Source organism: Aphelocoma coerulescens, chromosome 21 (genome assembly GCF_041296385.1).
Source record: "Aphelocoma coerulescens isolate FSJ_1873_10779 chromosome 21, UR_Acoe_1.0, whole genome shotgun sequence".
Taxonomy (NCBI): domain Eukaryota; kingdom Metazoa; phylum Chordata; class Aves; order Passeriformes; family Corvidae; genus Aphelocoma; species Aphelocoma coerulescens.
In genome coordinates this window covers 173,102-200,931 of record NC_091034.1, presented here as the reverse complement: position 1 = coordinate 200,931, position 27,830 = coordinate 173,102, and the positions used below count along the sequence as shown (strand labels likewise).

General features: G+C 50.1%; 2 protein-coding genes across 2 annotated transcripts; both read left to right on the top strand.

Annotated features, from left to right (window-relative positions):
• Window positions 1–530: 530 nt before the first annotated feature.
• Window positions 531–5,923, top strand: LOC138121563 (coiled-coil domain-containing protein 81-like). The gene is made up of 14 exons (XM_069035210.1): window positions 531–554; window positions 645–751; window positions 1,100–1,238; window positions 1,415–1,476; window positions 1,959–2,115; window positions 2,515–2,771; window positions 3,125–3,210; window positions 3,740–3,843; window positions 4,088–4,205; window positions 4,440–4,548; window positions 4,878–5,053; window positions 5,337–5,455; window positions 5,590–5,622; window positions 5,787–5,923. Exons 3-14 carry the CDS (start codon window positions 1,127–1,129, stop codon window positions 5,921–5,923), a joined length of 1,470 nt encoding a protein of 489 aa, XP_068891311.1. The 5' UTR covers window positions 531–554; window positions 645–751; window positions 1,100–1,126.
• Window positions 5,924–10,123: 4,200 nt separating this feature from the next.
• On the top strand, window positions 10,124–15,444 carry LOC138121466 (guanylin-like). The gene is made up of 3 exons (XM_069035011.1): window positions 10,124–10,346; window positions 13,486–13,675; window positions 14,540–15,444. Exons 1-3 carry the CDS (start codon window positions 10,272–10,274, stop codon window positions 14,602–14,604), a joined length of 330 nt encoding a protein of 109 aa, XP_068891112.1. The 5' UTR covers window positions 10,124–10,271; the 3' UTR covers window positions 14,605–15,444.
• The last annotated feature ends 12,386 nt before the right edge of the window (window positions 15,445–27,830 follow it).

Below are 27,830 nucleotides of genomic sequence, written 5' to 3'. Positions count from 1 at the left end.
GACAGCCTTGGAACAGTCCCTACATGAGTCAGAGCCTGAGTGGAACGGCACCATTGGTGCTGGAGTTTTGAAAACAATTTCCAGATGTTTCAGGTAACTTGGATTCTGGCCATGATGGAAACTTACTGATGACTGAAGCCAGTCATCTCCTGACCCTGCAAACACCAGTGCCTTGGAGGTCTCCTGTGCTGCAGCTCCGTGCCTGTGTAGGAATGAGGGCCACAACCTAAGGGATTTCCATGGGATATGTGGTGATGGGAGTACCTGGGTGTGATCGCCTGCTGAGGGGGTGATGGGTTATCAGGCAGAGGCCTATCCTTGGAATCTGCCAGGTGGAAGAGGGAGTGATGCTCAGGTGTCACGTTCTGTTCTGCCCTTGCCAAGACCCAGAGCCTTTGTAATCTCTCTCGTTATCACTCTTGATATCCCTCATTTACAGATAAATTGGCTGCTCCTCCTTCCTCCCCAAAGCGGGGACACCCCTTATCAAAGATTTGTGTCTCCAGCTGCATCAAGGAATTCCTGGGAACATTTGTCTTGTGCAGCTTTTGCAGGTCAGTGCATTTATCACTCTCAGTCTAACAAGAGTCTGTAACCCGCTGCTCCAGTAAACTGCACTGTTGGTGAATCTGTGTTTGTGAAAGTTCCCACTGGATGTGACCAGACCTGCCAGGTGGAACTGGCTCCTATCAGGAATTCAGCCCTGCTGCCTGCAGCCCCTCTGATCCCTCAGGACCAGCTGGGACACTAGGTTTGTTTTCTGCCAAATTTCTAACTTGTAACACAGCAATTCCCAGTGTCCGTGTAAATCATTCTGAATTGATTTCCATCCGATTTTCCCGTGTGCTTCACCAGTGGTTGTGGGAGACTCGTGGGGAAAGGCAGTGGCTGGGTGGGCCAGCCCCTCAAAATGATAAGTACAGCCTCCTAGCACTGTAGGGTGAAGCCTGGGGGCAGGGGCGTGTCTGTGTGTGGCTCTGCAGCCCCTCGGTGACGCATGTGAGGTCACAATGGGGCGTTCTGCTTCCATGGAACCGTAACACCCACTTCCCTGAGAGCCAGAGACCAGTCCAGCTGTGGTGCCCCGCTGTACCAACAGGTCCCCCCGTCCTGGGGCCGTGGTGGGATGGACAGGAGGAGAGGAAGAAGTCGGGCAGGAGGAGCCGCAGCCACGACAGAGGTTTACCCTAGCTTCCTCCTCGCGCTGTCTCCGGACCTTGTGTACTTCCACAAAGATGGTAAGGCCTTGAGATCCTCTGAGGTCCCAGCATCCTCCTTTCCCTGGGGTGGGAATGTGTTAGTGGCTTTGCCCAGGGAGAAGGTCCCTTTGGAGAAGGGGATCTGCCATTAGGAATGTGAGGGGGGGATGATGAACTTCATAACTTCAACGTGGCCCTTTCTTGTCTTCCGACAGAAATCACTAAAGTTTGGGATTGTGTGTCTGAATGCTATCGCCAAGACCTGCTGCTGAAGAAGGTGGGGCTGGTTTCCTCGTGGTCCTCCCTCAGACCATGGGGGTTTCCCAATCCTTCCCCATCCTGCCTGGCCCTCACCCAGCCTAGAGGGCAGAAGTGTCCCAGGCAGACCCTGAATTTTGGTCAGAGACCCACTGTGAGCACAGGCAAGAAGTCAAGTGGCGCTTGAGTCGGAGAACATTGGGTTTCCTCTTTGGAGTCTTCCCCAGGATGGCTGGAAAGGAGGGATGCCCAGGCAGTGCTCCTGCACTCCTTTGCTTTCCCAGGCTCCAGGAGTTTCTCCCACATGTCTTGCACCCTGCAGGTCCTGGAGATGAGGGAGTGAGGAACCATCTGGAGTGAAAGGCTCTTCTCCAAAGCCTTCCTGGCTCTCCTGAGAACCAGCCTCCATCTCAGGCCTTGGAGCTGCAGGGCTGGAAAGGCCACAGATCACCCTTAGCTTTCCCTCCTGTCTGCCCTGTGACTGCCTGCTTTTGTTTCCAGAGAGTTGGGCTGATGGGCCTGGGTACCATACACACTATGAAAAGACCCATCTGGCATGGAGAAAGGCAAGGCTTCATGGTGGACAGTCTGGAGTTTGATCTGAACAAGCCGTTGCTGGTGGGGAAGAAGCTCCTCTGTGGGAACAGCCCCGTGCCTGGTAAGATGAGCCCTTCAGCCCCGTGCTCCCCCTGGACATTAACGGGTCCCTTCAGCAGCCTCTCCAGGGCTCTCTGGGTGCCGGGGTGTGCTGGCTGCTGCCGGAGAGCTCCTGGAGGTGTTCCTGAGAATCTCCTGGCACCAGTGAGGCTGATGATCCCCACGACCTTGGGAAGGCAGGAACCAGAATTCCTGCTGGCTCCTGCAGCCACCTGGGAGGTTCTGTGGGGCTGGAGCATGGTGGTTGAGCTGGCGGTGCAGGGACAGGGGCTCATGGCACAAAAGCAGGACATTTGCTGCTGGGTGAAGAGTCACTGTGGTGGGAGGGGGTTGGTGAACTCTTGAGGGGCCACACAGAAGGGCTGAGTGAGTGACTTTGTGTTGGGTGGTTTCTCCACAGGGCTCTCCAAAGCCAATGAGTTGGTCTGCGCCGAGGTGTCCTTGCGCCTGCACAAGCCCAAGGCCACCATCGTGATGTGCATTGAGGCCACCTTAAAGATCTGTGCGTGGGCCTTGGCCAGCGGCCAGAACTTCGACTTTGTGTTCAAGGACATTGGCGTCCTGGTCTGCCGGGGAAGCCACGTGGCCATGAGGTTCTTTGAAGGCTTGATCCGAGAGGTGGCTCAGTCGGAGCACCTGGCCGAGGGTTTGCTCCAGGTGAGTCTTGCATGTATTTCGTGTGCCCTCAAACTCCTGGGGACACAGCTGTGGCCTTGGGTAGCTTTCCATGGTCCTGGTAGCTGAGCCTGCCCTCCTGCTCCCAGGGAATTAGCCCTGGGCTTTGGCTCCTGTGGAGATGCTGCTGGTGTGGCCTTGTTATGCCAGAAAGCCAAGGCGCTGGAGATGCTCATGGATTTGGGATGATGTAGGGGCACGGGGTGGCAGAGAAACAGCTGGGGCTGGGGGTTGAGGAGGGGCAGCTGGGGCTGGCAGTGGCAGAGGGGTTTTGTGCCTTGTGAACAGCAGGTAAATTCCCTGTGGATCCTGTTATGTCTCTGTCCCTGTTGCAGTCCCCAAATCTGAAGCCGTTATTCATAGACCACACAGAAGAGGACATTTCCCAGATTCCTCCTGGAGGTGTCTTTGTGTTGCCGCAGTGAGTGCAATTGTTTCTGTACATGGGAGGTGATAACCAGCGACACCTTTTTGTCCAGGCTTCTCCCGTGTGGGAGGAATCCTTGGATGTATTTAATTTTGGAGGTGGAATTGAAATTGTGTAAGGTCCGTGGCCATTCTGGCTTCTTTGGGGAGTGTTTCAGGTGGATTCCCTGGGAAGAGGGCCTTCTTTATCTTCCCACCTCTGTGGGAATGACCCTGGAGGCACACTTGGGGGGCATGGAAGCTCCACCAGCTCCTTCCTTTTCCCTTGAGAAAGAGTGAGAACCAACATGCCCCAGAGCCTGAGATGTCCTCAGTCACTGCGGGTTTGTTTTCCCTGGAAAGCGTCTCTGACAAGGGGGATCCCAGACCTGGCTGAGAGGAGCGCTGTGCAGGGAGGCTCTCCTGCCTGTGCTCCAGTGTTATGTCTCCTTTGGAAAACTGGATGCCTGGGAACAACTTCTTCCCAGAGGCTGCCATGGACTCTGCTGCCCTTACTCAAACTGGTGTCACCACCTTCTTTGCAGCTTTGTGCAGGCAGATGGGAAGTCCCAGCCACATCCTGTAAGCGCTTCCCTACTAGGCACTGGAACCACAAGCAAAACCAACACCAAGCGCCGAACAACTCCAGGTGTGTTCCCTCCTAGGAACTGACGTCCTCTGTGCCAAAGGGAATTCTGTCTCCTGCCAGAAAAGTGTCCCAGCAGGTCCCTCTTTTTCTGAATGGGGACCCAAGGAGGCAGTGGGACAGGACCATGGAGCAACACGGCCCTCAGGGAAGGGGACTGGGCTGGGACAGGAAGGCTGGGAGATCCCTCATGTCCAAAATGTTCTGGAGATGCAGCTGAGAGGAGCTTTCTCTTTTTCTTCTTCAGGGAACCCTCCCAGCCAACACCTCCTCCTTCGTCCGCGTCTTTCTCCAAGTCGGATATGTGACGTGAAAGTGAAGGGAAGAGAAAAGAAAAAGGCTGATGGTGGAGTGCAGAGAGGAAGGTGAGAGTTTGGGAGCTGGCTTTGGGTAATCCTGTGCTTCTGGACAGGTGTGAGGAGCTGTCACCTTTGGCCATGCTGCTTGTACTTATGGAGAGCAGATATGGGCACGTGCCCAAGGCCTTGGTTCCTGTGGCATGGGAAGCAGGCAGCAGAGTTTTGCAGAGGCCTGGAAAACACACTGGAGAAGATGCTCCCACTCTTCTCAGACAAAATGCTTGTGTGGTGTCTTCGCAGTTTGCTGCCTCCAATTGAGAACTCTGGGAAGAAGGGCAGAGCCACCGAGGGGATGGAAGCACCCAAAGCTGGGCTGGCAGCTCCCACCAGGCAGGGCAGACGTGTCCAGGTGTGTGACATGGATGTAGGATTGCGTCCTGCATCACTGCAGGGAGGCTGTTGAAAGGATCCCTTTGGATGTGTTTGTTCTGGGATGTCTTTTGGGTCCTCCATTCAGTCGTGGGAACAATTTCATCATTCTGTACCGTGTTGCAAGGAATCTTTCTCTGAACTGAACCTCTACGGTGTCCAGGCTTCTTCAGGAAGCAGAGGGTCACTGCCAAGAACTCTGGGGGAGAGAGCAGGAATCCAAACTGTCCCTTGGGTCATGGGCTGCGGGATGGGACCCTTGTTGTTGCCAAAATGTCTGAGCTGCCTTCCCTTTAATTCATGGAACAGCTTCCACCCCTGGCAGAGCACAGGAGTCTGAGGAAGGCTGCTGCCTCCTATCCTGGAGGATTTGAAAGGCTAAGGAAGGAGAGAGTGGCTGCTGTAGCAGGAGTGGCTGCTGCTCTGTCCCCAGAGAGAAAGGAGGAGAAGACACCATCCCCTCGTGGGGGGAGACCACAGCCAAGGTAAGAGTGTGGCAGCACCTAGCAGGGCCAGGGAGGGTTGGACAGGTGGGAGGGACCCCTTTGGGATCGAGGAAGTGGAGCCCTGAACCCTGGGCTGGATATTGTCCCTTGGACATCCCCCGCCATGGGCATGCCCTGGGATAGCCCCTGATCCTGGTGTCCCATGTAGCCATGCTGAAGGGGGTGGTGGGGCCAAAGGGAATGTGGACACAGGAGCAGCGGGAACTGGGCCAGGCAGGATTCTAGCCAGGGAGTGAGAGCGGAATCTGTCCCTGCTTTGCAGGACCCCACGAGCAAAACAGGTCCTGCTAAATCTGAAGCCATACAAAGTTGCCCGGGAGCAGTGCAAGAAGGCCTTGCAGATCAACTTGTTACGGAAATGGTCCTATGACAATTTCCTTGGTAAGTATTTCCAAGCACTGGATGCGTTTTCCTGTGGCAGCACATTCCTCCCTTGCCTGGCAGCAGTCCCCGAGAAGCACTGTCTGTGCTGCTGGGGGTCCTGGAGCTGTCGCTGAACCAGACGTGCCTTCCAGTCCCGGGTGACAGCCTCAGGCAGGATGGGGCAGGTAGGGATGTGGGTGGGTTCCTCTGTTGTCCAGCCTGGCCTCTCCCAGGTCTTGGGCTGGCAGGGCTGGGTCTGCAGGGCTGGGGTGTCTGGGAGACTACAGAACCTCCAGGAGCAGACCTGGTGAGCAGAAGTTCTCTGCCCTCCTCCCTGAATCCTGAACAGCTCCTGATTCTGAGCTTGGTGAAGCAGCTGGAGCTCCACAAACAGAGGACAGTGGAACTGAGACATGGGGGCAGCCACATGACACCACGGAACAAGGAATACCACATGACACCACGGAAAAAGAAATAAAGACCTAGAAATCCATCACCTCGGTGTGTGAATTGTTGCTCCACACCAGGGACTGAGCCCCTGGTCGGGACAACAGTGTCTGGTGATCCAGATGGGACTGGTGGACCTGGACACCTCCAGTCACAGAATCCCAGGATGGGTGAGATTGGAAGGGACCCCAGTGGCTCGTCTGGTCCTACCTCCCTGCTCTAGCAGGGCCATCCCAGAGCACATGGTACAGGATTGTGTCTGGATGGGTCTGAAATATCCCCACCGAGGATATTACCCTCTCTGGACCACCTGTTCAGGGCTCGGTCACTGTACAGCAAAGAAGTTCTGCCTTATGTTCAGCTGGAATTTCCTGGTCATCAGTTCCTGCCTGTTCCTCTTGTCCCATTGCCAGGACTCCTGGAGCAGAGCCTGGTCCCTGCTCTAAGCCCTCCCTGCAGACAGGGGCAGACAGGGATGAGGGCCCTTCTCAGCTGTGTCTCCTCCTGAGCCCCAGCTCCCTCAGCCTTTCCTGGGCAGGGAGATGCTCCAGGCCCTTCCTCATCTCCTCAGCCTCCACTGGCCCCGCTCCAGGAGCTCCCTGTCCCTACTGTGCTGAGGAGTCCAGAAGTGGACACAGCACTGCAGATGTGCACTCCAGATGTGCTTCCTGCCCCTCCTCCCTGACCAGAGGAGTAGGAGCACTCCCTCATCTTCTGGCAGTGCTCTTCCTGACACCCTCTGCTGGCACGGGGACAGCTCATTGTCTCCAGGACCCCCAGGTCCTTCCCTGCAGAGCTGCTCCCACAGGTCACCCCCAGCCTGTGCTGGTGCCTGGGGTTGTTCCTCCACAGGTGCAGGACCTGCATTTCCCTTGTTGAACTTCAGAAGATTCTTCCCTGCCCATCTCCCCAACCTGTTCAGGTCCCTCTGAGGGCTGCACAGCTCTCAGGGCCCTTGAGGCTGGGCCTAAGGAGGAACAAACAGGGCCAGTCCAAGCTGTTCAGTCTATGAAAGGTGATTTTGGCAGGGGGGGAACATGACAACTGACTGACGGCCACCAGCTCCAGAATCCCACCGACTCCAAAGATGGACAAGACTGAGCCTGTGGACTAATTAGTGTGAGAAGGGAGACAATCATTTAACCAATAGAAGATAGAATATTAATTAGAGAACTCTGTAACATGTAGCCAGTGAATGTTGAGGCCTTTGTTTGCTAAAATGTAAAAATAACGTAAAGCTCCAATGAACGGGGGAGCCAAAGTCTGTGGGAACCACTCAGGTCCTGCTGTGCACAAACTGGAATAAAGATACAGAGGTCTCTCACCTCGGGGTGGGAACTGGCTCTGCCCAGCAGGGAATGAGCCTGGGATTGGGACAACCAGACCCACCTTCCAGCCCCAGGATGGCCACAAGCAGGACGGGGCAGGTGGAACACGGGTGTGTTCCTCTGGTGTTGGGCCTGGCCTCTCCCAAGTCTTGAGCTGGCAGGGCTGGACCTGCAGGGCAGGGGTGTCTCAGAGGCCACAGAATCTCCAGGAGCAGACCTGGTGAGCAGAAGGTTTCTGCCCTCATCCCTTTACATCCAACTGACCAGTTCCTGGTCCCCCCCAAGCTTGGTGAAGCAGCTGGAGCTCCACAACCCCAGAGAGAAGTGGAACTGGGACATGGGTGTGGTGTGGGGTCATGGCCCTGCACGGACCTGCACTGTGACCCTGAGGAGCAAAGGGGCACAACAAAGCCAAAACATCCTTCTCTTTAAATTGGAATAATTCAAATTTCATGGATGGACTGCTCAGGGGATAAGGAGTTGGTTGGATGTACTACATACAGGATAGTGGTGAAGGGCTCAGATGGAGCTCAGTGACAAAGGGGTGTCCCTCAGGGTCCATAGTGGGACCAGTGCTTTTTAATGTCTCCATCAATGACAAAGACAGCGGGGCCAAGGGCACCCTCAGCACGCTGGCAGATGACCCCGAGCTGAGCAGTGCAGGTGACACACCTGGGAGACAGGATGCAATTCAGGGGGCCGGGACAAGTTCCAGAAGTGGGCCCATGGGAACCTCAGGAGGATCAAGGCAGCCAAATACAAGGTCCTGAACATGGGTTGGGGCAACTTCAGTATCAGTCCAGAAATGAGCTTGTCCCTCACTTGTCCTTCTTCCACTCCAAGTCCTGCTATCAAGCCCTTCATTCCCAGCATGGATTGAGACTGGGAGTTTTCCCAACTCATGTGCAGGACCTCATGAGATTCCCATGGACCCACTTCTTGAGCTTGTCCAGGTCCTCCAGGATGGCCCCATCCTTTGGGTGCATCACTTGTCCTGCTCAGCTTCCTGTCACGTGCCAACAGGCTAAGGGTGTGCTCGACCTCACCGTGTCCTTGGTAAGGTATCAAAGAGCACTGGTCCAAGGCAGGACCCTGAGGTACACCACCCCTCACTGGACATAGAACCATTGACTACAGCTCTGTCTGCATCTGTTGGTTCAGTGTTGTCTCTTGTGACAGCTCTCCAAAATTGCCTGTCCCTCTCCTTGGGTTCTCTCCAAGGCTGGACTTGATAATCTTGTTGTTTTTTTCCAACCTTAACAATTCTCTGGTTCCCTCAATGCCTCTTTAATCTGTTGTTTAGTTTCCACCAAGCTGTACTCAGGGCTTAAAGGGTTGAGGATAAACCAGGTTTTGGAGAAGAAAATGGTTGTAAAAATTACCAGTGGAAATGTTCTCAGAGATTTTTACTCTGCCCTATGCTGTTCCACCCTTAACCCACATTAAAGTAATTAAGGGCAGAGGCCTGAGCTGCTGTGGGGTTGCAAATGCTGTTGGCTGCTGGCCAGGGCAGCAGAAAACAGAGAAATCATTACAGCAGAGGAAACGGGCTTGTTTTGTTGGAATACAGATCCTTTCAGGGGTTTAAATTTCATGGATGAGGCTGGAGGAGAGGAGAGAAGCAAAGTCTGTTAGCCCACACTCTGCATTGTCAGCTCTGCTTCAACTCTTCAAGTAATTTTTGGGTTATAATGAATCCGAAAAGTCCCATTCCCTCCCTTCAAGCCCCCTTCCTGGGGACTTGGCTGCTTTGGATTCTGGAATTTTACTCCAAGCAGGAAGATGATTTTCACTGTAACTTGAAAAATAATTTGGGTTACAGCAAGAACTGGAGCCTTTGGGGCATAAAGCACTGCTGAGATTTGAGGAAGGTGCTCAGTGGGTGACTGTTGCCCTCTCCTGTTCTGCTGGGATCAGGAACATCGTTCTCCGGGTGTCTGTGTTAATCCAAACCCACAAAATTCCAGAAATCATTTACAGATTAAAGGATCTGAGCTTGATGTCAGAACCGAGCTGAGGCACGTTGGTGTTCTCCATCCGTGTGACTCTCCCATGTTTCTATATAAGCATGGAGGTCACAGAGAAATGGATTTGATTCCTGGCAGCCTTTGTCCTTAATGACACCTCCCGTGCCTTTTAACACATGCATCTTAACTGGGGGCAGAAAAGAGCAAAGATGACATTTTGTAGCTGGGCATGTGCAGGCACAGCCTGGGCTTCTCTGCCTTGGTACTTGGCTCTCTCCAAAGCCCTAACAGGAGTGGGGTGACAAGGGACAGGACCTGGGGAAATGGCCTCAAGTTGTGCCAGGGGAGCTTTAGGTTGGATGTTCGGGAATTCTCTTTGTGGAAAGGGTGGTCAGGCACTGGAAGGGGCTGCCCAGGCCAGCGGTGGAGTCACCATCCCTGGAAATGTTCAAAAAACACGTGGATGTGGCATTTGGGGACATGGTTAATGGTGAACAACCTACCACCAGGTCCTGGGTTGATGGTTGGACTCAATGATCTTAGAGGGCTTCTCCAACTTTAGCAATTCCATGATTCTGTGATTACACTCTTAGTTCCTGGAACTCCCAGAACAGGCAACTGACTGGATTTTTTCTGTGGTTTTTTTCTGTGGTTTTCCAAACTTCTTTTTTTACTCCCAGCTCTGCAGAAAGTGGCCAGAATTATGGGGACTTCCAGGTGTTGCCTGAGCTCTATCTCCACCACTTATTTGTGGCAGTTTGGAATGTTTTGCCCACCCACGTCATGGCCAGTGTCTCAAAGTGCGAGCAACTCATAAATCCCAGGATCTGCCCTGGGTGTGACTGACCTGCTGTGCTACTGAGCAGATAACGGAGAGTCCCCTCAGGCTTTATGATATGTCAATAAAAAGTTTGGATTAATGGATTACCAACCTAATGCTGTGTGAAGTCTTTATAAAGCTCAGACTGCTGGGCACTCTGAGAGCTCAGGAGAAGAGGGAAAGTCAGAGAGACACAAAAAAGGTGGAGAAACGCCAAAGGCAGAGGAAATAAAATCTATCCAGGTGAGGAGAGGCTTGGCTTTGCAGGCACTATGAAAATCTTTCTTTCCTGGACAGTCCTGGCAGTCCTTGTCCTGGTGCACGTCTCCCAGGCAGTCTACGTTCAGGTGAGTCTTTTCCTCTTTCATTTGTTGATATTAAGAGTTCAACAAAGTGCTGATATTTTTTAAACTTCTGGCTGAAACAGGAATTTTGAACTAAATTAATAGACCTGAATTTTTGCTTTGCTCTGCCTTGATTTCCACCTGCAGCTCCCTGTGCTCTGGGTTTTCCTTCTGTGAAACACTTCAGGCATCACTAAATGCTGCTGCTGGTTTTTTACCTTCTCCAGCCATATCTCTGCTCTGAAATCCCTCAGGGACTGAGGCGTTTCATACCTGGAGTTTTCTCCTGGACCTAAAGCCACGTGCAGTGAAAGTGCTGACTTTAGAGAGTGATGCAAACAAGGGGTGACAAAGGAGAAATTGTCTTGTGTTACCTGGTTCTAGGCAGGAAGTTCTTTATGGAAATGATCTGTGAGTTTAGGGGATGGAGCCTGTTAAAAAAGGGCAAAGAAGAGCTTAGTTGGATCCAATTAAATATTAATAGGCAGAAAAGTGATTAGAGAAGACTCAATAAAATTTTCCAAGTACACAGCACCTACGGCCGATATTCCATGCAATGTGGAAGGGGTTAAGAAGGTACTTCAGGGCCCTGGTCTGTCCTTGGGAGAGCTTTGGATCTCTCTGCACTCGTGAGAAACAGTGTGGGAGATTTCAGTCTGATTGCAATATGAACGACTTCCTCGGGGAGCCAGGAAAACTAATACCTGTTAAACAGGTATTGACTCTGTGTGTCTGCAGCAGGTTTCCAGGGACAAGGTATGTTTGTGTCCTGGACTATCCTCTTTTTGTCCTTTGGATGGCAGAGGTATCCAGAGGTAGCAGGTTTAAGCTATTGCTTTCTCTCAAACCATTCTTCAACATTTACGGTCTCCAGAGGAGCAAACAGCTTCCTACCCAGTGAAAAACATCCCAGTTTTCTACTTGTAGCCATAAAAAAAATTAATAGATGAGAATGGCTGCTTCTAGGTTGTGTAAAAGAGTAGGAAGTGCAGCTCTGGAGTTTGAGCCGGAATTCTTCTCTCATTAATCATTAAATCTGTGTTTTCTCCACTGTACTTGCAGTGAACTCTGAGTGTGTTGTACTCCTTTCACCTCAGTTCTTTTAGGTCTGACTGATTCTTTGACTCTTCACTACACAAAGTCGGCTTCCACTCTTCTTCCCTGAAATAGTTTCCTAGATTTCCCTTCCCTGGCCCATAATACATCAGATTTAGCTCTCTCTAATACATCTTTCTTACTTGAGGTGGCAGGGGTTTGTTTCTATTTTGCTGTTCCTTTGTTCTTTTTTGTCCCTTGGACCTGCAGATCTCAGGGTTTGTTCCCAAGTCCTGCTTTCTCTGAGGCTGTGCCTGTGGAAATCCACTCTTTTTTAGTTCTGTGGGTTTTGCTTCTCAGGTGTGTGGCCAACAGCTGAATCTAGAGCTGCCTTTATACAGGAAAAGTGAATTTTTCATAGGCAGCCAGGGCTGATCACAGAATCAGAAAGTTGTTTAGGTTGGAAAGGCCCTTTAAGATCACTAAATCCAACTGTTCCTCCAGCACCAAGAGATCCACCATGTCCCTGGGTGCCATATCCACATGTTTTTCGAACACTTCCAGGGATGGTGACTCCACCACTGCCATGGGCAGCCGGTGCTAGTGCCTGATCAACCTTTATAGGATCATGAAGGTTCAAAAGGATCTCTAAGATCATTGAGTTCAACTGATAAATTAACCTGAGTAAGATCATAAACTGATTGCAAGAGAAAGGAATTTTACTTAGTTAAGGCACATCCAAAGTCTATCCGATTGGGTTTTTTAAACCTTTAGCACCAACTTAATGTGATTCTGTAAAAAATCCCCCAAAACCCCAGTCAGAATCAAATCCCCTCCCCACTTATATCACACCATTCCCCACTGGACTCCTGAGATGTGAAACAAATGCTAATATTTGGTCTTGTGCTGTATCAGAGTCACTGAATTTTATTTCTTTGGATGAGGAGCTGTTACTTGATCCCAGAATCCCAGGATGGTTTGGGTTGGAAGGGATATTAAAGTTCATCTCGTTCCAAACCCTGCCATGGGGTTGGAACCTTCCACGTCACCTTACTGACTTCATGTTGGCCATGAAACCACGTTAAAACAGCAGATAAAAATCAGTTTGAAAACGCTTCTTCTGTCTTCTAGGCCAAACTCTGATTACCTGCAGACGGGCAAAGACTTTGTGCACTTGGCTAAACAGCTGCAATAACTGCAACATAATATATAACATGAGGTCATAAATTTATGACCTCAAAAAGGGGAATTCTCTTGAAACTGAGGGAATGACCCTTAACTGATGCACAGGGACAAGCAACGAAAACATAGAGTAATATTTCTCAGAGTCCTGTCCCAGCTTCCTTAGGTGGTTTCTAGTGTGAGCTTTGAGTCAGAAGTGTAATATTTATGCTTCCAAAACCTCGTTTTTCATGAATTGTGTGGGCAAGTTTTAAATTGGCACAGGGGGGGATTGTTGGGCTTTCTGTGCAGGGCCAGGAGCTGGAGTCAAAGATCCCTGTGGGTCCCTTCCAACTCAAGAGATTCTGTGATTCTAAATTAATGGAAACTTTCCACAAGGTGTCAGGGGGAAGGGTTTAAGCCCTTAACAATGTGTGGTGTGAAAGAAGAGCTCCTTTTGTGTGGTCACGCCCTGCCAGGTCACAGCCAACACTTGCCACTTCCACTGCTGTGTCAGGAGAAAGAGTGAACCAAATAAATTCCCATTTACTCCCATTGAGCTCATGATTTTGTAGATCTCTACCACATATCCCTGGAAGTGCTGGACGGCACTTGGAGCAACCTGGTCTAGTGGAAGGTGTCCCTGCCTGTGACAGGGGGTGGAATGAGGAGAGCTTTAAGGTCCCTTCCAACACAATCCATCTCTTTTCTAGGCTGAAGATTCCCAGCCTGGATCTTCCTATCCCAGATTTTATGGGTCTTCTCATGGGGATGAGCCAGGCCCGAATTCTCCCTCTGTCCACTGCCCTCATTCAGCACAGGTTTTATCTGGGCTTTCTTTCAACACCGTCTTTTCCCTCTGTTATATTTTTTGGGAGAGCTCCTGGTTGACATGGAATGGATTTGCCAAAGGCCTGACTTCCTGACACCTCTTTCTTCTGCACAGGATGGTGACTTGAAATTCTCCCTGGAGTCCGTGAAGAAGCTGAAGGAGCTCATGGATGGGAACAGACACATCAACCCTCGCATGATGGTTCCCATAGCCAGCTATTCCCCATGCCAAGAAAAACACCTCCCAGAGGAATTCCAGCCTGTGTGCAAGAGGGAGGATGCACCCATGATTTTTAGGAGGCTGAGTATGTAGTTTGTATTTCGTAGTTTTCATTTTTACCACACTCTTCAACCTTTAACATTCCAATAGCAGGAGGCAAAGCCATGGAATTACTGCTGTGTCACTTCTAGGGCAGCTGGGAGGGTTTGTGCTGCCTTTGTGCTGCCCTTTCTCCTGCAAGGGTTGGGCTCCACGAACCCCCTAAGGAAAATTCCTGCAGTGCTGAGCTGAGCTGTTCCCCGGGCACATCCCACTGCTGTGACCATGGAAAAGTTCATCCAAGTAGAATAACGGAATCACTGAATGGTTGGGTTGGAAGGACCTTAAAGCTCATCCAATCCCACCCCTTTACCATGGGCAGGGACACCTTCCACTATCCCAGGTTGCTCCATACCCCGTCCAACCTGGCCTGGGACACTTCCAGAGATGGGGCAGCCACAGCTTCTCTGGGCACCCTGTGCCAGGGCCTCACCACCCTCACAGGGAGGAATTTCCTCCCAGTATCTCATCTAAATCTACCCTTCTTCAGCTTAATCCATTCCCCCTTGTCCAAAGTCCCTCCGCCATGGGCTGCTGCTGCTGCAGTGTTTGCTTTTTTATGTTACTATATTTCATTTATCTACTGCCCAGTACAAGGGACACTTTAGGATGAAATTCTGCCATGCCCCGTTGTCCTCTTGCTTCCACATGTTCCCATTGCTTCCCAAGGAATTTAGGTATGATTTCATTCATTAAGCCATACTTTAGCATGAGACAATTTTACTTAGAGCAGTATTACTTACAAGGATCTTAAAAATGATAAAACAGGAATGCAAAGGCGTCTCCAAGTGCTTTGACAGTGGCTCTGCCCTCCTGGCATCTGCCTGAATCCCTCCTTTCTCCCGGACAGGCCTGGCTGCTGAGGACGACCTGTGTGAGATCTGTGCCAACGCTGCCTGCGCCGGCTGCTTCTGAGTGAAGATGGAAAACCCCACAGAAGATGTGTCCAGCTGGGAAGTTTGTGCATTCCTGTGGCGAGATCATGTACTTTCACCAATCAATATTCCTGGGCTTCATCTCCCACTCCAGCCAAACTGGAGCTGCCAGCTCGTGGGGACATCCCTGCAGTCTTGCAGCACCTGAATCAGGTGCCACCAGCAGAGGAGTTTTGCCAACAAGGAGGCTGTGACTCCTCCGAGAGGTGCAAGTGCTGCAGGAGTTGGGTGACACTGGAATGGAAAAGCCCTGGGTTCCATTTCCCACTATTCTGCCTTTGGATTTGAACAAGCTGGGTGAAACTCAGCATCCCCTGCGACCTTTTTAATAGCTAATATTTAATGTCCAATAAGTAGTATCTAATCATTAATATCTGCCTGTGATTTGGCCTCCCCTACACACAACATCACTGGGTTATTCCCTTTCCCAGTCCCTCCTTCCCAGTGTGTTGGATCCCTTTCCCTTCCACCTGTCTGCAGGTGACACCTTTGATTTTGTAGCAGAACGCCAACAAATAACTTGGGACAAATTCCTGGTGTTTAGGAACACTTTGACAGCCAGAAATCAGACTGTTCCTTGTACTGATTGTTGTTGATTTAGGGAATGGGTGTAGAGGAGCACAGGAACACTTCTTCCCTGGTTGGATATCAAGGTTCTTTAAACTCTCTTTGGGAGAAAGAAATTCCAAAGTGTAGTGCTAGAATCACACTGAAATGAAAACATTGCCTGTTGTTTTATTTATTGGTGGCAAGATCGTGAAGAAACGATCTGCCCATGTTTATATGCTGTATAAGCAATAAAAACTAGCATTAATTTGGATTTTCTTTTGTTTTGTTTGTTATTGCTGGGTTTGGGGGTGGGTTTTGTTTTAGGATACTCTTCTTGCCTACTTGCTATTTCCCCATATAAGGGGCTTCATGTCTGGGGCTTCCCTGAATAAAATGTAGCTTTTAATAATGTCCTGAACTGAAACCAATTTGTAGTCACCGAATCACAGAACTATTTGGGTTGAAAAAGCCCTCCAGGATCATTGAGTGCAGCCTGTGCCCCATCCCCACCTTGTCACCCAGCCCAGAGCACTGAGTGCCACACCCAGTCCTTCCTTGGGCACCTCCAGGATGGGGACTCCACCACTGCCCTGGGCAGCCCCTTCCTATTTCTGACCACCCTTTCCACGAAGAAATTCCTCCTGATGTCCAACCCAACCTTCCCCTGGCAGAACTTGAGGCTGTTCCCTCTTGTATTGTCCCTTGTTCCCTGGGAGCAGAGCCTGACCCCCCTGGCTGCCCTCTCCTGTCAGGGAGTTGTGGAGAGCCAGGAGGTCCTGCCTGAGCCTCCTTTTCTCTAGGCTGAGTACCCCCAGGTTCATCCTCATAATGCAAGTCCATATCAGACATTTTAAATGTTTCCCTCCTGACTGTTGAACTATTATCTCCATTTTTATATATGCAGCCCCCAACCCACAGGGAGCAGATGGATCTCAGTGCTCTGACAGCATCTCATGAGGTTTGTGTTTATAGCCCAAATGCTGAGTTGACCGAAATCCCACATCAGAAAGAACTGATTTTGGGCAGACCTGACCTCTGGGCATCAGGTCACAATGCAAAGCCCTTCCTGAGGGGTCCAGTAAGAGGTAGGACGTAGTAGGTAGAGAGTAGGAGGTGTCTCTGCCCAGGACAGGGGCTGGAACTAAATGATCTTTGGGGTCCCTTTCAAACCAAACAATTTTGTGATTCTAGGATTCCTCAACATCTCAGTCCCTGAAAAATGAGTGAGCTACAATGAATTGTCTCACTGGCAATTCAACTGGGTAACTTGTATTATGAGAAAAGATGATGTTGATTCCCTTATTTTTCACCAAACCATCAGGCTTGTGTTACCTCATGCACCCTTCTTACCTCCAAATCCATTATTTCCCCAGTTCCGCTTATTATATTCCTTTTCTCCACTTGTGATCTATAAGTGACTTCTGAATCCCAGTGCTTTGTGGGGATGGGGAGCCAAGATCAGGTTGGACGGGGCTTGGAGCAACCTGGTAGAGTGGAAAGTGTCCCTGCCCATGGCAGGGGTGGGATGGGATGGGATGGGATGGGATGGGATGGGATGGGATGGGATGGGATGGGATGGGATGGGATGGGATGGGATGGGATGGGCTTCAAGGTCCCTCCCAACCCAGACCAGCCTGGGATTCTCTGATACGATTCTCTGATACGATTCTCTGATTTGCTATTAACGTTTAATCACTAAGGAGAGGACAGACGTCAGCCTGGTGCTGATGTCTTTATCTTTTCCTCATATGAGATTTACAATCAACTCTTGGCTCTGGTTAGAAAATTCTGTATCATATTTCTGTATTGCTGTTCATAAGGAATATGCAAAACTGGTGACAAGGGGGCAAAGGGCAGAATAAGGCAAGGAAAGTTGTAGGAGTGGGTGAACAGATCCTGCAAAGGATCGATACCGTAATTCTAGTCTACCTCTAACCAAAGTCCAGGCTGGGTCACTGGGGCTCTTCCCACAGTGCTAAACTCTAAATCCAGCATGTCTCCCTGTCTGCCAGAACTACTTGGGAAGTGTTGGCAGAGTTTAATCAGCATTGTGATGGAAGTGAATCAGGAGGACACAAAATTTCCTTCTAAATCCCACCTATTGTGCACAGCACTAAACCAAGAGCATTAAATCAGAGCAGTGTGTCCAAGAAACACCTCTCAGGAGGGAAATGGAATTCAAAGGTAAATATATTCACCAGCAGAAATGCCTGGTCTTGTGCAGACTGGGCTTTTTGAGGAGAGTAACACAACCTGAATATTGGTGCAATCATATTTCAACCCTTGGAGCTGATCACAGGCATCCCTTGTCCTTTATTCCTCGTCGCACACATCCGCTTCCTTCAGTATTCATTCTCACGGCTCAGTGATGCCATAGGGAGGTCAGGCAAGTGACAGACACCACCAGCACTGCTCTGGAAGGTATAGCACAGAAATGTCCGGGTTTCCTCAATCATCTTCAGCACATTCCCCTGGAAGCCTAATCCCAGGGAATACTGAGCAGTTTTTGTACATCGGGAGTTTCTCATGTCTCAGCAAGGCTGCAGTTGTGTCTCCAAGTTCAACTGCAAATGATGGATGGGATAGACATGGACACATCTCTGGTAGTGAAGTTTGTCTCTGGGAGCTGGGTAAGGGAACATGCCACTGGAAAAAACTTTGAGTACACCCAGTTTTTTGGAAGTGTCCCAATATAACGGGGTTTTCTCAGCAGCTGTCCTTGGCCTTGGTTCTGAGTTCTCATCCAGTATACTGGAATGCCCAGATACTCAGTTCTATAATCAGGTTTTAAGCGAATACAGGCTTTTATGGGCTGATCTGAGACAGTTTTAGTCCAATTTTGGAATTTAGGACTTGCCCATGTTTATGCCCAAATCCGCTATTCTGCACATTTTCACTCCTTTAAAGGACTAACATTGTTTTAAAAGGGAAAAAAACACAAGGGACACAAATGGATAATTTTCTATGATGTCTTTTTTAATTACTTGGGAGAATTTGCTCCAGTTTATAGGGTACTTCTCATAGCATAACAGTGCCCCTATTAAGCAGCACAAATTTATCTGTATTCTTTGCTCATGAGAACACGTGCAAGCCAATTCTGTTGATATGAGATGATAACACAGGGCTGCAGGAGGGAGATTGTACAGCTGGGAAGGGAGAAAAAGGAACTTTCTACTCTCCTGCTGCTGGCTACTAAAACTGCCCCATTTCTGCAGCACGGTGAGGGGGGAAGTTGAAAGGAGGTTTAGGGCTGAGTTCCAAAGAAAAATATGGGATAAAGATTTCAAAGCCTTTAGTGATCATGGTGGCAAACACTCCTTTTTGGAACAAAGTCCTCTGCTCTTCTGATGAAGAGCTTGAACTTTTTACGAGAGCAGGCAGTGATAGGGTAAGGGAGAATGGCCTTGGAGGGGAGATTTAGATCAGATCTTCAGAAGAAATTCTGGAGTAGAAGCACTGAACAGAGGTAGGGACAAAAGGCTGTCCACAAGGACAGCAGCCACAGCTGGCAGCTCTTCCCAAAGCCGGGTGATCCTGCCTGTGGAACGTGTACAGCAGTGGGTATTACATAAGTTACTTTATCCAGGACAAGAGAACTCCCTGACACAGGGGGAGGTTTGCACACAGGGAAAGCTGATTGATAAAAAGGGGGATTTTATGTCAGGGGTGTAACAAAATGGTTTTAGACACCATTTCCTTTCAGGGTGTGTGATTAAATAATGAGCAGCTTGCAAGGGAGATTGAGCATCTGCTAATTAAATATTGCCTGTATTATCTTTCTTAACCACAGACTTTACATCCACATCCTTTAACCACACAAGAATTCCTCCCTAACACGTGCACACCTTTCTCTAGCACATGTTAAATCCCAGTTCACACTGGGCATCTGCAAAGGGGTCTTTTAGGCTTTAGAATCAATGAATTCTTCTTTCTGAGTCATTCCCTCTTCCTTTCCATCCATAGGAGGGGCAGTGTGGTCTGTACTGCCCTGACACCCCCAGGCCTGAACCTCAGCAATATTAACAGCTCCTTTATTGCCAACTCCCAACACGGGAGTTTTTTTGCAGCTGTTGAGCACTGAGATGACAAATTCCATCAATTCTGTAATTCCGAGAGCTCCTTGAAGCACTGGATAATCCAGACACTGGCAGCTCTTCCCTGTGTCCAGCACTGCCCTGATTCCCCTCGTCCCTTTATCGCTGTGTAATTCCGTGTTATGATGTCCACAGTCATCAGGAAGGTGGGATTTCCCCTTTTCTCACTATTATTGGATGCACAGACTTTTGTGCCTGTTCTCCCTTAAATTTGCCTCCCATTTCTGCCCAAATTTCTCTTACCCTTCTCCTCACTTTGCCTGGCTCTTCCACATTTCCACATTATCCAAGCCTTGCCTGATACATCCATTTATTCTACCTACTGGCTGCCAGTTCTGCTCCTTCCTACTGGCACCATCCCCTGTCTCTTATCTCTAAGTTTTGGAGTTTGGGTTGGTTTTTTTTCTCCTTGATTCTACAATGTGGCTCTTTCCCCAGCTTTCATTATTCCTCCCCTTTCATTCCTGCCCCATGACTCCCTTGGTCCTTATGGGATTTCCCTGCCCATTTCTCCCTGTATTCCACTGAAGCTCAGAATTCCCTGGACTGATCATTTTTTCTTAGTTTAAAACATATAATTTCTACATATTTCCCATAGTTTTAATCTCTTCTCTAGTTCTAGCCACCAGTGTTCTCAACCAACCAGCTTTAGATCCTATTAAAATACAAATCCCATCATTTCTTTCCAATTCCCACCCACATTACCCTCTAGTCCCACTCCTGTACCCCTTCTATCCAGAAATGCTGTGTTTATCTGCTTCTATTCCCATTGACCTCTGTCTTCCCAGAGGTTGTCCTGGTTTGCCCATACTCTTCCTGTAGTTCAGAATGTTTGTTAACACTTGTTTTTTTCCTCCCCCCCCCCCTTTTTTTTTTTAGTTTTCCATAAAGGGATAAATCCAGACAGCATTTGAGGCAAGCAGGAAAAGAAGTTGTTTTAGCAGCAAAAAAATTTTCTTCCTTTCAAAGGTACAAAAATATGAAGGCTGAAACCCATTTCTTCACAGAATCCTGGAGTGGCTGAGGTTGGAAGGGATGCTGGGGGTCATCCAGTCCCACCTCCCTGGGGCCTGAGTGCCCAGGACCATTTCCAGATGACTTTTGGATGTCTCCAAGGATGGAGACTCCACAGCCTCTCTGAGCAGCCCATTCCAGTGCTCAGTCACCCTTCTTTTTGTCTTTTTGTTTAATATCAGTGAATTTCTGACCTGCCCCCACCTAGGAAATAGAAGAAGTTTTTGCTAATTTCAAATGAAGCTTTTCCTGGAAAAAATGCAGAACGATTGCAGGCAGTGTTGATGGGGTTGGTCTTATCCCTGGGTGGGCCTCTGCTCCTACCCCATGCAAATCCAAGGATCCTGAAGTACTCAGCAAACACTGAGCACACAAAGATATGATTGTCCTTGGGGTAACATTTTAACTAAAGGGTCAGAGAAAGTACCAGCGATGACGTGATTTGGTTTATAAGCAGTAAAAAGTCCATAAAAGCAGTGGCACACCCAAGGAGAATTTGCATTAAATATTTTGCATGTTCTGATAAAAAATATCAGGGGCAAAATAGAAACACTCTTTGATCTTTACATCTTTCCAGGATCTTAACTTGGCTTTTTTCCCAGGAATCTGAAAGACAAATCCCATGTTCTCCTCTGCCTGGGATATTTGCACTATCAGGCACTGATATTTATCAGAATTGCTGATAAAAGTATTTTTTTGCTGTTTTCATTCCTGTCGTGGTGAGACACTTTTTGACCAGATCACTAAATGTCTGCTTTGCCGTTTCAGTGGATAAGGTGACACAGTGAATCCCAATATCCCTGTTAGCATTCATCTGCTTTAAATAGCAAATACCCTACACTTTGGTGTCAGTCAGGTGACTTAGCCCAGACAACTTTGACTTTTTGATATCTTCTGGTAGATGTCCAACCCCTCTCCTGGGAGATAGCTGTGAAAAAAACTGGAAAATCCAATGCAGGGTGACGGAGGTGGTGAAAGGTCTGTGGCGCATCAGGTGGGGGGAGATGAACTTCTTTAATCTGGGAAAGAGGAGAGGAAAAAAGTGAAGGGGGAAATTGTGATAAACAGGTTAATCACGGGAGGGTCTCTTATTTCCAGATCCTTCAGAAAGGCACATCCAGTGATACTTCCATGGCACTTCCAAGGATCCATGTCTCAGTTTGCTCATGAGCCACATTGGGTTTTAATAGCTCTGGAAGAGTTTTTTTATTACTTTGGAAGCTTGTACCGAGTGTGGTGCATATTTGTTGGTGAAAAAGAAATGATTATTCTGAACCCACTGCCTGATCATTTCACTAAATTCCCCTTGTCCGATATCATTTGGCTTTTTGTGCTCTAAAGCTGCTTCTTATCTTTGATCTCTTGTTGACTCAGACTTCAGGGCCTTCAGTAGAGCTCTTGTGATGGCTCTGAATGAACTCAGTAGATGTGGGTGAGTGAGCACACAAAGGCACAGAGAACAACAGGGACTTGCAGGAATAACAAAGGGTTATGCACTCTGGAAATCCAACTGTTGAACAGATTGTTTTTGGGAAGGGAGGAAGGTCTGAACCCTGGTAAGTCAACAGCTGAGATAACTCATCACCAGAGAGAGGGGAATTCACAGAACATCACACAAAGAATTCTCTTCCCATTGCATTCCAGGAGCAAAATAGCTTGTGTCTAGGGAGCAGCCCGAGGTAACTCTGGACATCTCATGCACATTGAAGATGCGACCTAAAGTTTGTCATTGCCAGTCAACAAAGGCCTCTGAGGGACATGGAGATGCTTCAAGGGCTGGAGCCCCTCTGGAGCCAGGCTGGGAGAGGTGGGGGTGTTCACCTGAAGAAGAGAAGGCTCCAGGGAGAGCTCAGAGCCCCTTGCAGGGCCTGAAGGGGCTCCAGGAGAGCTGGAGAGGGACTGGGGACAAGGCATGGAGGGACAGGACACAGGGAATGGCTTCCCAGTGCCAGAGGGCAGGGATAGATGGGATACTGGGAAGGAATTACTGGCTGTGAGGGTGGTGAGGCCCTGGCACAGGGTGCCCAGAGAAGCTGTGGCTGCCCCATCCTCGGAAGTGTCCAAGGCCAGGTTGGACGGGGTATGGAGCAACCTGGGATAGTGGAAGGTGTCCCTGCCCATGGCAAAGGGGTGGGACTGGATGACCTTTAAGGTCCCTCCAACCAACCTCTCTTCTCCCTTTCTCCCTGCATGGGTATATAGGAAACATTCTGAAGTGCAGGGGAAGGGAAGTTCAGGATCCCATTACACTTACTATAGGAAGCTTAGGGGAAGAACCAAAGGTGGGGAAATGGAGGGGTTGATGGAATCTGGAGAGGAAGAAACACCGGACAAAAATAAGGCCCAGGGGACAAGAGCCAGTGCTGTGTAAAGAGCTCACTGGGTAGCGTGATCCTGATCAGCACACTGTGACCTGGCTTCTCATTAACCTCCACTCCTAAATCTTCTCCTGGGTCAGGGACTGTATTCCCTCTGAAGGGAAGTCTGAGAGCCCCCCCCAGAGTGGAACTGTAGGCAATACAGCTCGCGTGCCAGGGGCCAGAGCTGTGTAGGAGTGTGGGAATGCACTTCCAGGGAGTATCCAGCCAGGTAAGAGCCTTGGGAGCCAGGAGTCTGCATGTGCACAAGGACGTGAAAACCAGAGGATTTGACTGCCAGAGGCTCAGAGGGGCCTGGCCAATTGATGGAAAGATCTTGGAGTCTGGAGGGGCCAACAGGGAAGATCCAGGAGCAGCTACTGGGCTGATGTGCAGCTACTGGAGATACACAGCGTTGCTGAGCCTGGTGGGCCTGTGGCAGCCTTGCCTCTGCTGGGGTCCCAGATCCTGCACCTCCCCACGAGGAGCAGCATCAAAAGAGCCATCAGTTAAATCAGTCAGGGGCTGGCATCTCTGAGAGGCACTTGTGGGGTTTGTGAGTACATGATGTCAGGAGACAGCTGGCTTGGAAAAGAGGCTGGACAAATGAATGCAAATAAAACACAAGCCCTGCCTCGAAGGGTTTATGGCAGGAATAATGTTTGTTCTGTGTGAAATAGGGGCAATTGCAGATCCTGGTTCCTGAGGCTGGATCACTCAAAACCAACAAAGGGCTGGGTATAAAACACTCCTGTGTTTTGGGAGGATGGAGGTGTTCAGTCAGGTGGCATCCAGGTTATTGGGGCCTTCTCTCCCGCCAGTCTTTGATCTTCTCCTTCGTAAAAATAACAAATCCATTCCAGCAACGCTCTGGCAGTTGGGGCTGAGGAATGTTAATGTTTATTGCCTGATAAAGCTCTGCACAGGGCTGTGACATCAACTCCGGGCCTTCCAGAGGGTGCCTGCAGAGGCTGTGCCCACTGTCCCCAGGTGGGTCACAGCAGTCAGCACCCCATGGACCCCATCCCTCCCGCTGGGGATCCTCTGGGAACCCCGCTCTGGGAGGGGATGTCCCACACCTGGGTCACAAGTCAGGGGAGGATCAGAAAAGCCTCCAGCTAGGAAAGGAGCCTTGGGAGAGAGAAAATCCCTGGGCTGGTGACAGAAGCACCTGAGGCAAAGTGAAGGATCTATGGGGTGCTGTGGGGCTCTATGGGGTGCTGTGGGGCTCCAGAAGGTTCTATGGCTTCTATGGGGCTCTGTGGGGTTCTAGAAAGTTCTGTGGGGTCCCATTGGGTTCTATGGGGCTCCGGAAGGTTCTGTGGGGGTCTGTGGTGTTCTGTGGGTTCCCAGTGGGTTCTATGGAGCTCTGGAAGATTCTATGGGGCTCTATGGGGTGCTGTGGGGCTCCAGAAGGTTCTGGGGGGCTCTGTGGGGTTCTGTAAGGTTCTGTGAGGTTCTATGGAGTTCTATGGGGCTCTATGGGGTCCTAGAAGACTCTGTGGGGCTCTATGGGGTTCTGTGGCGTTCTGTGGGGTCCCATTGGGTTCTGTGGGGCTCCAGAATGTTCTATGGGGTCCCATTGGATTCTCTGGAGCTCTGTGGGGTCCCATTGGGTTCTGTGGGGTTCTAGAAGGTTCTATGGGGCGCTGTAGGGCTCCAGAAGGTTCTATGGGGTTCTGTGAGGGTCTATGGGGTGCTGTGGGGTCCCATGGTGTGCTAGAAGGTTCTATGGGGCTCCAGAAAGTTCTGTGGGGCTCTACAGGGCTCTATAAGATTCTGTGGGGTCCCATTGGATTCTATGGGGCTCTATGGGGCTCTAGAAGGTTCTGTGGGGCTCTGTGGGAGTCTATGGGGTCCCATTGGGTTCTATGGGGTTCTAGAAGGTTCTGTGGGGTCCTGTGGGGGTCTATGGGGGGGCTGCAGGGCACCAGAAGGTTCTGTGGGGTCTCATTGGGTTCTATGGGGCTCCATTGGGTTCTATGGAGCTCTGGAAGATTCTATGGGGCTCTATGGGGTTCTATGGGGATCTATGGGGATCTATGGGGCGCTGTGAGGCTCTGGAAAGTTCTATGGGGTTCTATGGAGCTCTGTGGGGTTCTAGAAAGTTCTGTGGAGTCCCATTGGGTTCTGTGCGGCCCTATGAAGCTCTAGAAGGTTCTATGGGAGTCTATGGGGTCCCATTGGGTCATATGGGGTTCTAGAAGGTTCTATGGGGTGCTGTAGGGCTCCAGAAGGTTCTCTGGCGTTCTACAGGGGTCTATGGGGCTCTGTGGGGTCCTGTAGTGCTCTAGAAGGTTCTGGGGGGCTCTATGGGGTTCTATGGGGCTCCAGAAGGTTCTGTGGGGTCCCATTGGGTTCTATGCAGTTCTATGGGGTGCTGTGGGGCTCTAGAAGGTTCTATGGGATTCTATGGGGATCTAGAATGTTCTGTGGAGCTCTATGGAGTCCTATGGGGCGCCAGGAGGTTTTGTGGGGTTCTAGAAGGTTCTATGGGGGTCTGTGGGTTCTGTGGGGTCCCATTAGGCTGTGTGGGGCTCTAGAAGGTTCTGCGGGCTTCTATGGGACTCTGTGGGGTGCTGTGAGGCTCTATAAGGTTCTGTGAGGTCCCATTGGGGTCTATGGGGCTCCAGAAGATTCCGTAGGGCTCTGTGGGGATCTATGGGGCACTGTTGGGCTCCAGAAGGTTTTATGGGGTTCCATTGGGTTCTGTGGGGCGCTGTGGGGCTCCAGATGGTTCGATGGGGTCCCACTGAGTTCTGTGAAGCTCGGGAAGATTCTATGGGGCTCTATGGGCTCTATGGGGATCTATGGGGCTCCAGAAGGTTCTATGGGGTTCTGTGGAGCTCTGTGGGGTTCCAGAAAGTTCTGTGGAGTTCCATTGGGTTCTATGGGGCTCTACAAGGTTCTGTGGGGTTCCATTGGGTTCTGTGGGGCTCTATGGGATGCTGTGGGGCTCCAGAAGGTTCTGTGGGGTCCCATTGGGTTCTATGGGGCTCTAGAAGGTTCTATGGGGTGCTGTGGGGCTCTAGAAGGTTCTATGGAGTCCTATGGGGTTTTGAAGCTTCTGTGGGGTTCTAGAAGGTTCTATGGGGCTAAGGTTTTCCAGGAAAGCAAAACAAGGGCAGAGATGAGGGAATAGGCTTCCAGTTATTCCTTTAGCTGAAAGCCTGGGGGAATTGAGAGGGGCCACAAGAACTGTTTGTGTAGGAAAATGGGAGTTTGGGGGCTGAATCGGAGTTTCTCTCTGGGGCATTTTTGAGGGAAAAGCTGAGGTGCTGTTTAAGGGAGGGAATGCACATTTTTGGGGTGGAAAAGGTTTAATCAATATTGTAGAGGAAGTAAAATGTTGGGGGTAAAAGTGGATGCAATCTGGAGGGGACAGAATGAATATTTTGAAGGCAAAATGGGGAACTCAGTAGTGGACAGAGGGGGAACATTTTGGAGGCAACACTTGACAAACTCTCTGGGGTGGAGAACGAAGACATTGAGGGAAAAATGAGGTGGCGAGCAGTGGGCACGTAGGGAAGGTTGTGGGGGTAAATCTTGAGAAAAGCCCCGTGGTATTCAAGAAATCCTTGGAAGCAGGACTGAGGAATTCAGCGGTGGAAAACCAGGGGAATTTTGCGGGGGTAAAACTTTAAAAGATCTAAGAGTTGAGAGTGAGTGTTTTTAGGTGAAAAGGATGTCTTGTTGAAGTTGGGCATCTGGATTGTGGCATTTATGGATCAGAGGGTGTGTTTCCAGAAAGTAGAAGATAAAGAAGACTCCCAAAGCCTCGGTAGCTGTGTTAAGAAATCCCTGCCGGGGAAGAAAGGTACCTAAACCTCCTAGAAGTGGGGACTAATTAGCATGGGAAGGGAAAAACCCAGCCCAGTGGGAGAGAGCAGGCCGGGTAAGGGAAGAGAAGGATGCCCTTAAGAAGAAGCAGGGAAGGGGAATTTCTCGGTTTGCTCAAATGTATCAAAAAGTTTGGAATCTGGGTCTGTGTGGAGGCCGGGATTTTCTCGGCCACATCCAGAGCCCAGCACTAGGAATAAAGTAATTCCAGGCTTTACAATGCCAAAAATGCAGTACCAGAGAGTTCTGTTATCCTGAGGACTTGGGGGATATTTGGCAAAAATTTCTGGGGGCCCAGGCTGGACCGAGCTTTGCACACTCCCCGGATTCATGGGATCGGGGATTCCAGTGTGCCCTGCACGGGTTTTTCAGGGAAGTCCCAAATCCGTGTGAGCACGAAGCAGAATCCCCGGGGAGCTGAAGGCAACGGGATATTTCTTGGGAATTTTGAAGGATTGGGTGACTCCTCAGTGTTAGGTTGGAATGAACGCAAATTGTCTGGGAGTTGCTGGTTTAGGGATGGCCGGGTCTGGATTTGGATTTGTGGGCACCGAGCGTTCCTTGTGTCAGCTTTAGGTCTGGGTTGGTGGGAATTGTCGGAGAAAAGAGAAGGGAATTGCAATGCAGAGCTCCATTCCTGGAGAAAGGATCAGGATGGGAGAGGAAAGGCTGTGGAGCTGCTGGGAGCTCCTGGAGACCAAAAGGATCTGAGGTCCGGAGGCAAAAGCTGTGGAACAAAGGCTGAAAAGGGTGCGGGGTGGGGCGGGAGGGGGAGGAGGGCACCGCGGGGGGTGGGGGGAAAGAGGGAAAGGATCCCTGCTCCTGGAATCCAGCAGGGACCAGGAGAGGATCATTTTCCATCCACTGCTCTCAGTGGAATCCTAATAAGGAAGGTCGAAGGAAAGTGATTCATTTGTTTGTTCTTAGGTTTGGAATGAAAGGTGCTCTTCCAGAGGGGAATATTCACCTGTTAAAATTCTATTGGATCCAGGAAAAGAGGGAGGCAGCAGCTGGGGAATGAACGGGTGGATTTTTGGTGGATACAGGCAAAGGCATGGGCAGGGGCACTTAGGTAAAATACACTTCATGGGCAGCACCAGGAAAAGCCTCAACTGCCCTTTTTTTCCAAGCTCTGACATTCCAGAGGAGTAAGCAGCGGTCAGCACATCGCTCTCTAGAATTCCTTGGATGGCCAGTGCTTTGTTGGGAAGAGGTGACATTTGGAAAGGAACAAATCCGGGGATATAATTCCTGATAGTGAGGCCCAGGTTTTGATATCCTTCCAGCACCCGAACGCAACAGAGGGAATCCTGGAGGAGGAGGTGGAAAACGCTGTCGCTCCGTTGGTGGAA